This window comes from Planococcus citri, chromosome 4, assembly GCF_950023065.1.
Source record: "Planococcus citri chromosome 4, ihPlaCitr1.1, whole genome shotgun sequence".
Taxonomy (NCBI): domain Eukaryota; kingdom Metazoa; phylum Arthropoda; class Insecta; order Hemiptera; family Pseudococcidae; genus Planococcus; species Planococcus citri.
This window is the reverse complement of record NC_088680.1, coordinates 18,640,760-18,651,890: the sequence shown is the minus strand read 5'-3', so window position 1 is coordinate 18,651,890 and position 11,131 is coordinate 18,640,760. Positions and strand designations below refer to the sequence as shown.

At 33.8% G+C, this 11,131-nt stretch overlaps 1 protein-coding gene across 3 annotated transcripts in view; it reads right to left on the bottom strand.

Moving 5' to 3' along the window:
• Positions 1 to 1,580: 1,580 nt before the first annotated feature.
• LOC135842873 (bone marrow stromal antigen 2-like) overlaps positions 1,581 to 11,131 on the bottom strand; it is a 30,666-nt gene continuing 21,115 nt past the window's right edge. For all 3 annotated transcript variants that reach the window (XR_010558208.1, XM_065360539.1, XM_065360540.1), the window contains one exon: positions 1,581 to 2,637. Coding sequence is in view for 2 of the 3 variants with exons in the window: in XM_065360539.1 (XP_065216611.1) it covers positions 2,231 to 2,637 (407 nt within the window). In the remaining variant the exon portion in view is untranslated. The remainder of the gene's footprint in view (positions 2,638 to 11,131) is intronic.

Here is an 11,131-nt window from a genome sequence, read left to right as displayed (position 1 = left end):
TGTCAAAAAAGTCTTATTTTTGCCAAAATTGTGCAGAAGTTTCTTTTTTAAAAAAATTATTAAAAAATTCCAACTTTTGTCAAAAATGCCAAAAAGTCCTGTTTTTTGCCAAAATTGTTGAAAAATACCTTTTTTTGACGTCAGGTTATTAAAAAAGTACTCCTAATATTTTTTGCAGAAATGACCAAAAAACTTTGTTAGTAGAATTGGCTGCAAAGCTCTGTTTTTGCCTAAATTGTCAAAAACAATCTCGTTTGTGTCAAAATTGTGATGAAGTTCCTTTTTTGTCAAAATTATAAAAAACTCCTCAAATTTTTGTAAAAGTGCTAAAAAAAAAAGGCTCCTGCTTTTCGCCAAAATGTTCGAAAAATTCTGTTACCAAAATTGCTTTTGCCAAAATTATCCTGAAAAGTCCTGTTTTTTGCCAAATTATTGTCAAAATTGATTTTTTTCGTAATTATCAAAAAAAACCGGTTTTTTTTGTCAAAAAAATAAATTAACTACATTGTAAAAAAAACTTCTGCTTTTAGCCAAAATTTTCAAAAACCTTCTGTTTGTCAAAATTGTCAGCATGTTCTACTTTTTTTGACAAAATATTGTAGGCAAAGACCTTTTTTTGACAAGTTATCCAAAAAATCCTTTTTTATGCCGAAATGGCCAATCAAATCTTGTTATTATCCGAAATACCTAAAGTCTGAAAGTACAGCTTTTGCAAAAATTGTCAAAAAGTCCCTTGAGGGGTGGAAATTCTGCTCGAAATTTTTTTTTGGAGATACCCAACAATAATCCATCATAATTTCCCAAATCTGGGAACAGGGCCATTTCGCATATTTTACTTGGAAATACCCTTTTTTCCCATTTTTTTATTCGTTTTTTCAACCGACGTTTTGTTTGGCCCAATGGTTTGTTTGTGAACTACCTGCGTCTATTTTTACTGTTTCATTATCATTACGTTAAAACAGAAACAATATTAGAGAAAGACTTAAGAGGGAGGTTGAATATTGAGTACTTATTGGAATTAGATGTCACGAATCCTCAAAGTACCTATATACCCGAGTAAAGAGAAAGAGTCGTTTAAAAAACAATATATTACTTCGTCGCAAGCCCTTACATAAGGAGCCCCTCAAAGCACGCACATACGATTAAGTAAATGATGTCTTTTTACCGCGTATAACACCTGATTTGAATTTTTCTCTTTATTTTTTTCCTCCATCTCAGCTTGTCCTAATAGACTTCGACGTTTCTTTGTCGGCTTTCAAAATGTCAGCGAATAATGTTACCAACGATGAGATATTAACGTGAGAAAATGAAGGATTAATCTTACAAGACTTGGTCTCTCTCTCTACATACATATGTACTATATGACGTTTGGGCTACTTCGGGTCGTGCTTTACCCCGACACACTCCATCACCGTGGTTCAGAAGCGAGAACCGACCCCGGACCCGGTCACAGTTCGTTTGTCTGTATATAGAGAGATAGACGCGAGCACAACACCGCATTTGACAGTAGTTGAAATTGGGTGCCAAATGTGATTAAGTTCGTTGTCATTACACACTGAAAGAAAAAAAAAAGAAATGGAAACGGTAATTTGAAAAATTCTAATATTAGTTAGAAATTAAACTCATTAAGTACGTCATTCGTCATTGCTCGAATATAGATTCGGTTTCATTTCGGAGGTAAGAAAAGGTGTACCTGGAGATCACGAATGGGCTTAGGTGATTGGTCGTGTCCGTAATGGGGCTTCTGAGTTTGGAGAACGTTGATTTGTTTGCAGATTGCTCGTAAGTAATTGACGATGAGAGTGCGAAATTTTAGTACATACGAAAGTTGTAGCTTATGGTACTAATTGAGGAAGTGTAGGGTTACGTGATTTTACGATAAGTTGGGAACAGAAGCTTATGCGTGAGGTTTTTCAACTTATTGATGTGGCAGGATCTCGAATCGTACGTATGTACTTTCTCTGTTTGAGAAAACCAGCCATTTAAAAATATATATCGTGAATTTTTAAAATGCTGCAGAAATTGTTCAGATAAGAATTCGAGTACAAGTTCAAGAAATGTCACAAACCAATTAGGTACTACGGTACTAGGATTGGAAAAATTAGTAGGTAAATCGGAATGAAAATTGAGTAAAATATTTTTTGAAAAAATGATCGAAATATAAGAAAAATTGCTGAAAAAATTAAGTGAAATTATGAAACGTGTTTGCCTAATGGTTAATCCGGCCCTGCTACTGTCCTAAATTTAAAGTTTTGTTGTATTTGTAACGCTTGTATAATCCATTTTCAATACAAGGCCATAACTTGTAACTTTTGAAAGAATCGCAAGATGTCAGTCGTCTAGAGTCGATTTCGATCGACTGATCAAAACAATAGGTGAGTTTTTTCAACTTCAGCCGGAATATTAAAGTTATGTGGCTCGGGACGTCGTTTTTGGAACTGCAAAAAATCACCTTGGCGTTGTATCGAACATGAGTTGCATTGTTTCGATCTATTTCCACGTATTCGAAAAAATCAACGACTATTACTGGATGTAAATACTTGGGCGAAACTCCGGCCAAAAGGGGGTTGAATGGTGGAAAGTGGATCCACATAATCTTGAATCTCTCGGGTTTTTCTGAAACCATCTTTCTAAATTCTACAAAAGAAAAAAACGATTTCCATTAAAACTGAGAATGTTTTTTGTCAACTTCAAACAAGATTTTATAGTCAGGGGGGGGGGAATCAAGTTGACGAATATAACGTGGCCTAACATCGAGTACTATCAGATCTATGGGGTGACACGTTGAGCGCATGCACATGCAACGGAGTTACAGAGGGTGCTTGAGATTTATGTTTATACAAAACGTTATGATGAGATTGCCTGTATGTGGCTAATCGTTAACTTGATTTTTGGGGACCCTGTGGAAAGGTTACTTATTGATTGCCTAAACATCAATTTTTCTGGAAAGCTTTTTTTTCAATTCCCATGCATCTAGGTTTTTTTGTAAGGGAATGGGGTTCTTTGGGGAGCTAGAGTTGACCCCTGCTATAAGGAGAGTCAAGGTTAAAAATTACAGAAAGGTCATTTCTTTGGAGAGGCATAATATCGCGCCTTGGGAGTAATAAGGTTACATCTCAAAAAAGTGAAATGTTACAGGAGAGTAATTTTTTTTTTTTTAAACGTGATTCATTATTTTCATCAACTTATAATTAATTGTGAGGAATGAAGTACACCTCATTTTAAAGATCTGGTATCGTACCTTCATTCAGCATAAGAACACATTGAAAAATAAAATCTTATACTTGAAGGAAATATTTCAATGTTTGGAAAACATTTTGAGTTATAACCTTTCATTAAAATTGATCTGGAGGCGAAAGGAAGCGTCCAAAAAAGATTTCATGTTAACAAAGCTGTAGAGAATTAAATTTCCAATCGACGTAGTATCGTTAGTTTTTTTCTAGAGTGCTTAGTTTTTGAGTTTTTCTCAAAAAACTAAAATTTCATTCTTTGTGCAAATCAGGCGACGCGGTAGCGTTGCCACCCCGCCCTCCCACGGTTTCATGCGCGTTTGCGAAACCGTAGGCGGATGTGGTACCGTCCGAGGATATTATATATTCTATAAGTATTTCGTAATGTTTTTCAGCGATATTCAAACGTAATTTTCTCAGAAACTGTGCGTTTAATCAAAAAACGCCAAGATACTTTTTTTCTTATTTTTCAAAGACCTTTCAGAATATATAAGAATTTTTTTTGTACGATGAAAATTCGCGAAGTTTCAAGTAACCCTTTTTTTGTCATTTTGGCATCTTTTGTAGTTCCAGTCTCACTCAAAGTTAGAAGGATTGGCTGAACCAATTTCGATGAAATTTGGAATGTAGCTTTGTTTTGTTACCCATTACTGACTCTTGATGAAAAATTGTTTTTTTTTTTTGAAAATTGACCCTGCACCCCCCCTTTTTGGGACCCAAAAATTTTCAAAATTGACCCAAAATATCAAAAGGCACTTCTCTGGTACAAACTTGATATTCATGCCAAATTTGAGCTTTCTAGCTCAATTACGTTAACTTTGAGCTGCGTTGAAAGATGCTGAAAAATGGAAATTATTGAAAAAATGACGAGTTTATTAATTGAAGTTACGGTCAAACAAAAGGTGATACAGGTGTACGTATATCAAAAGGCACTTCTACAATCTTCAAAATACATTTGTGTAAAATTTCAGCGTGATTCGTGCCCTATTCAAAGCTGTAGCTTTGTCTAAAGAAACAGTTAATTTATAATAAAAATTTTCGCCATTTTTGTTTCTTTAGACAAAGCTGCAACTTTGAATAGGGCACGAATCACGCTGAAATTTTGTACAAATGTACTTTGAAGATTGTAGAAGTGCCTTTTGATGTACGTACACTTATATCAGTTTTTGTTTCATCGTAATAATTCAATTAAGAATCATTATTTTATTATTATTATTATTCATAAACAAACCCAAAATGATATTCAATTAGAATAATCGATTTATTATCGATTATTGATTAGAACTTATCGATCTCACTCATAATTCTGTTATCACTGATATTAGTGATAAAAAATTGACAGCGAAATAATAAAACCTACAGCCTTTTGCATTCCTAATATTCCATGATGAACGAGAACGACAGAATCAGTATACGTTCGTTCATACTTCTCAACATTACTGAGTGATTACCATTTTCGTTTCGTACGAGGTATACATACACACAAATACGTTTTAAAAAATGCAACTTTTTTCGATTGCTCGCGAGTTTGGGTAAACTTTTATGTGCTTTAAAATTAAAGGGAATAAAATTCCCTATAGATTGATGTTAAATTTTCATCACTTTGCCAAAAAATAACCATCTTATGAATACTTTCATTCACGGATTTTAGCATTCTACATCTGTTAAGTATAAGTACATACATATGTATTTTAAAAAATTGAAATGTTTGGAATTTCATCCTTTATAATTTAAGTTTTTTCCCGAAAGTTCTACCTTTCACTGTTCAAATTTTCAAAAGTTCTCGAAGTTTTAAGTGGCGAAAACAAGGCCAAAGGCCCAAAACCAACTGGAGGTGGTAAGTATCGAACTTTGCACTAAAATTACTCAACATTTTCAGTGAACACGTAATGTTATCCTCTTTAAAATGGTCATTTACCGAAAGTTGTACCTTTTATCGTTCAAAAGTTCTTAAAGATCAAAGTTGAATAAAGTGATCACTGATCAACACCAAAAGTGAAAGTGACTGATAAGTGGTAATGGTGATAGTAACACAATTTGATCTTGATCACTTTCCGTAACTTCGATCTTCAAGATCTTTTGAACGATTTAACAAAGATATTTCGGCAGATAACCATTTTAAAGAGGATAAAATTACCTCAAAATAAATATGTGTTTGGTGAAAATGTTGAGTAATTTTAGTGCAAAGTTCAATACTTAGTACGCGCAGCTGGGTTTTACCTTGTTTTCGCAACTTCGAAAATCGAGAACTTTTGTATGGTGAACAGTACATCTTTGGGAAGAAAACCACTCTAAAGAGGATACACTTACAAACATTTCTGTGATTTAAAAATTAATACAACACATGTTCTCCCTGAAAATTTTGAGTATTTTTAGTTTAAAGTTCACACTTCACAGATGTCGAATGCAAAATTCATAAGATAATCATTTTTTCTTTTTTTGGCGAAATGATGAAAATTCAACATCAATCGATAGGGAATTTCATTATCTTTAATTTTCAAGTACATAAAAGTTCACTCAAACTCGCGAGCAATCGAAAAAAATTACATCTTTTAAAACGTAATTGTGTGTACACTACATACTTACTCGTACTTAGTTACTTGCATTATGAAAATAACTGCGGTAAGAACACTGTAAATGAACGAACGCATACTGATTCTGTCGTTCGTCGTTCTCGTTCATCATGGAATATTAGGAATGCAAAAGGCTGTAGGTTTTATTATTTCGCTTGTCGAGTTTTAAAGTTTTAAAAAAATCTCGTTTTGGTAGCCAAATATTTTTCAATAAAAGTTACTCATTTCATTACCTATACACCCAAATGATTTTTTTTTTTTTTTTTTTTTTTTTTGAACTTTAACAGTACAAAAACTGAAACACTGAAACTGGTTAAAAACTTCAAGAGAAATGTAGAATTTTGATAGTTTGAATTACCGTAGGTACCTATTCGTTATCATTCCCGTGAAAATTTTGATTTTTAGGAAACTATGCGGGTCTGGGTATAGGTTTTTTTTGGGAAGCGGGAGGGGGTTCGACTGAAAATTTTATCAGATGATATAGGGATTTTCTTCTCCTTCTAATTACTCATTCCACGCCAAATCGGCGGATTTTTGCTCGAGCGGTCATCGATTTTTTTAAAAATCAGATCATGTTTAGAGGTCATCAAGCGATGAAGGATGATGTAAACCGGACATTTTTTTGATTTTTTTTGCGAAGCTGGGGAGCTTCAAAGTTTTCCAAAATGGTCTGAAATGGAAAATTTCTGTTTGCAAATTGGTCCGGTTGTACGTGGTATAGAATTTTCAACGTTTTTTCAAATTGATCGACAAATGATGTCGAAATCAGTGTTGCCACTTTCAAAAACATGAAAAAATTGATTTAAAAATTTATAATTTAAATAATATAACCAAAGTGTCCGCGAGTAAAAATTCTGAAAAAAATTCTCAGTCTTAGTTGTTTTTATGTAGAATAACATATCAAAAAATGACATTTTTTTCTTATTCGCATATTTGAGAAAAAAAATTACGTTTGGTACTAACTAATTGCAAAAATACCATCAGCATCCTAAAAAATTAAAATTTTTGAGATATTTTACTAATGTGTATACGAACATTTGAATAAAATTTCCTTATGCCGCAATTTGTCAACGAATTGACTAGAAATACATACCATTTTTCTGGCCATGATTTTGCAAGTGATAGATACATACTACATACTTATTGGAAAAATTTTGCCACCGTTTTAAACAAATGAAAAGAATACCATTCATAAAACTTTTTACTAGGGGTGAAACCGGGTCACGTGGAACGATTTTTAGTTACTTGACCAAAATGTGACTATACCTTTTTCAACTTTGAGAAACCTGTAAATACTTTTTTTGTCTTTTTTGTTGTTGTGTAGTCTCATCCTTTGGCTACAGAATGACTCCTCATTTTTCAAATTTGGTTCAAAAACTTGGGCTCCAGAATTTTTGTTCTTAACCAACTTTTTTCATTCCACTTTAGCCGATGAAGTGTTCAAGTGGAACAGACGGGTGAGTCAAGTGGAATGAAGAGTTTCCCATTACAAAATAATGGAAAATTAATTCTGAATAATTTTTGATACGTTCTTCGCCATTGAACCGATAGAGTCCAGTTGTGTACAGTAATGTAAATAAGCGTGTTATTTCGGAATAAATGCCATTTTTAAGAAAATCATTTTTGACCTCCTTTTTCTTAATTGGAAAATTTCTTTCCCCCCCAACCCATCCACCCCCTCCCCCCATAAAATTTGTCTGTTGTACCATGGAAAAAGGTCATTTACATCATAATTGCTGTTACATTGCAAAATTTCAAGAAAATCAGTTCATTTGGAGAGGCTGTAGCCTTGTCAACGGAAATTTCAGCATGATAATTCGTTGTCAATTCGTTGACAAAGTCCGAGGAAAAGAAATTTTTTCAAATATTTGTCTACACATTGATATTATAATATCTCAAAAATGCAAAAATTTCAATTTTTTAGGGTTCTGATGGTATTTCTGCAATTAGTGCCAAACTTGTAATTTTTTTTCTCGAAAATGAACAAAAATTTCAGTCCAACTTTTTGAAATATGTTATTCTGCATGAAAATAACTAAAATTGAGAATTTTTCAGAATTTTTACACACAAAATTGTATTTTTTTCTTTATACTGATTGGCAAATTTTCAGTCACCCTCTCCCACCTCCCTTGAAAACTATCTACGTAGTTTTATTCCAGGCAGTTGAATGAAAAATGTCCGGTAATCTTTCAACTCTCTGCATGCTCCTGCCCCCAATAATGCTATTTTCATTAAACACTTCATCACAACATACAAAAAAAAAATACTGATATCCTCCAAAAAAACTCTTCAAAAAAGAATTACACCCCGCCCTATCCACGGTTCCTAATGAACAACTTGCTCAGTGAACAAGAGATAAAAATATTTCAGTAAGAAAGTGTTATGATATAATGGTGGAATCCGCCCTTAAGAAAAAATACCTACCACTTAACCAGATGGTATGAGACAAACTATGAAACAGTTTTGGTATCTAAAGCAAACATCCTCCAGACAAGTACATCTACATACCAAGGAGACAGAGAAATACGTAGTAAATTTCAGTTGGCTGCATTTCATGAAAACAAAAAATGAACCAAAAATTTGGGGCGGACAGATCCCTCAAATAAGTTTGATAATCTAACCAGAGTCTGGAAGATATGTCAGCACCCAAATTTTTGGGTCATTTTTTGTTTTCATGAAATGCAGCCAACTGATATTTACTACGTATTTCTCTGTCTCCTTGGTATGCACTTGTCTGGAGGATGTTTGCTTTAGGTACCAAAACTGTTTCATAGTTTGTCTCATACCATCTGGTTAAGTGGTAGGTATTTTTTCTTGAGGGCGGATTCCACCATTATATCATAACACTTTCTTACTGAAATATTTTTATCTCTTGTTCACTGAGCAAGTTGTTCATTAGGAACCGTGGATAGGGCGGGGTGTAATTCTTTTTTGAAGAGTTTTTTTGGAGGTTTATTTTTCTGAAAAGTGATCAATTTAAAATTTTTTTCCATTTAGTAAAAACCAATAAAAAATATGTACACTTATTGTGATTATTCCTATCTGACAAACATTCGTAACAATCAAAACTGTTTTTAACACTTTGTACCTAATATGTATGAAATTTACTCAAATGAAAAAAGGTGATGTTTTTTGAGATGTACCCTTATAACTCCAAACAACTTTGCAATGTTGTTGGGATTTTGAATTAGGCCACTTGCGTTTTTTACAAGATCTAGATAATGTACCCAACTCAAAATGTTATTTTTGGTTGAGGGGGGGGGGTCATACAAACCCCAAAAATGCAAAAATGTCAAAATCGATTTTTTTTAGATGTAACCTTTTTACTCCAATGGTGCGATATGGCCTCAAATGGACGAAAATGGTCCAAAATCATACTATTGGTTAGTATCTTCATTGCGACCAACATATTCAAATTTCAGCTTCCTAGGTCATCCCCATCACATTTAAGGTGGAAAAAACCTCACTTTACCCATATTGACCCAGGGAGTCCAAATTTTCAGCATACAATGGAAGAGTGCCACTCGAGCATTTAAGGTGGAAAAACCTTATTTCACCCATATTTTTGACCCCCACCCTAAAATTGACCCAGTGAGTCCACATTTTCCGCATTCAAAGGAAAGGTGCCACTGAGTTTTTTTTTTTTTTTTGCAGGTTTTAAGGTGCACCGGGGGAAGTCAGAACGGATTTTCACTATTTCAACTTTGATCAGCTGTTACTCTCCTACTAATGAACCAAAAAGCCTCAAATTTATTATGTAGGTTCCCATAAGGGTTCTTTACCAAGGCCTTATGATAAAAATTTGAGCGCGATTGTCACAGTAGTTTTCGCTCAGTGGAATAATTTTTTTGTTTGAGTGGGGGGGGGTGAGGCAAGGGAAGAGAGAGAATTTCAAATGTTGCCTATATTATTGTGTAATATGTCAATTGATATGTTTTTGAGGTCGTAGAATTCGAATCTGGGGTTATTTTTTGCAGGGGCGGGGGCCGAGGCAAGAGGAGAGGAGAAATTTCAAATTTTGCCTATATTATTGTGTAATATGTTGATTGATATGTTTTCAAGGTCGCAGAATTCGAATCTTGAGCTAGTTTTTAAGGTCGAATGCATATATATCCAAGTATCACCGTTTGGGGAGGAGGGTTGTGGCCCACTGTGCCCCATGGAAGTTGAAACAGTTGTGAAATGTGCTAACTAATGATTATTTGAAATACCTTCCGCTCAAAAACACGGATGTGTATGAAAATGGCGATTTGTAGAAATCTCCCCTCCAGCCTATTGATTCCTCCATAGTGGCATTTTGGCTATCTTTGTGGTAACTTCAGAAAAACAATTCATCTGACAATTTATTGTAGAGTACAAAAATGAATTTGTAAAAAATTGAAAAATTCATGTAAGGAGAAAAATTGAAGGGTTCCTTTCCAAGTCGGCCTAAGTCCATTTTTTTCGTTTCGAGAAAAACACAAATAAGTGTTTTTCTCGCCCTTCCGCTTCAATAATAAATGATGTGATTATATGGTTGTGAAGCTTGATCTTTCTGCTTTAAAGTACCGTATTGGTATTTTTTTAATTTTGCGTATTTTCAGCTCCAGAGCGCGTCAAACAGTCAGAAAAAGTGGACTTAGGCCCATTTGGAATTATCTGATTTTAAAAATTTCGAAAAAGAGCTGAAAAAACGCTTTTTTTAAAAAAAAATTCACGAATCATTAATTTAATACATTTCTGAAACAATTTCATGTGAAAACGCCTTCACTCAAAAATCGTTGAAAAACTTGAAAAAAAACCGGAACAACTGCACTTGTATACAAATACTCGTAAAAAATGGATTTAGGCCACTTTGGAATAATCAGCTGTTTTTTCGAGCCGGCAAAACAGCACTCCTGAGCGAAAAAAGTAACGCCAGGTGTTGGGACAAGGTGATAAAGGTGTTAACCGACCTGTACCAGCAGATGGCGCTGCTAACTCAAAAATGATAAAAATGGACTTAGGCCGACTTGGAAAGGAACCCTTCAATTAATTATCATCTTCTGAGAAAACAAAACAAAAAAATCCCCAAAGCATAGTAACACAATTCCAAAATATACATCTGACATCACCCTGCAGAAAAGAACACATGATATTTCCTGATTGTATAGGATTTTTTTTTTCGAAACATGTTCTGAATTCATGATTTTATATAAAAAACTGTCAACTTTAAACATCAGTGGTATGAGAAAACATTGAGATAAATAAAAACCAAATTTGGAATTTTTTACTTTCCTCATTCTACCAAAAAACCAACTCCAGATTCGAACTCTACAATCTCGAAAACATCAATCGACGTATACACCA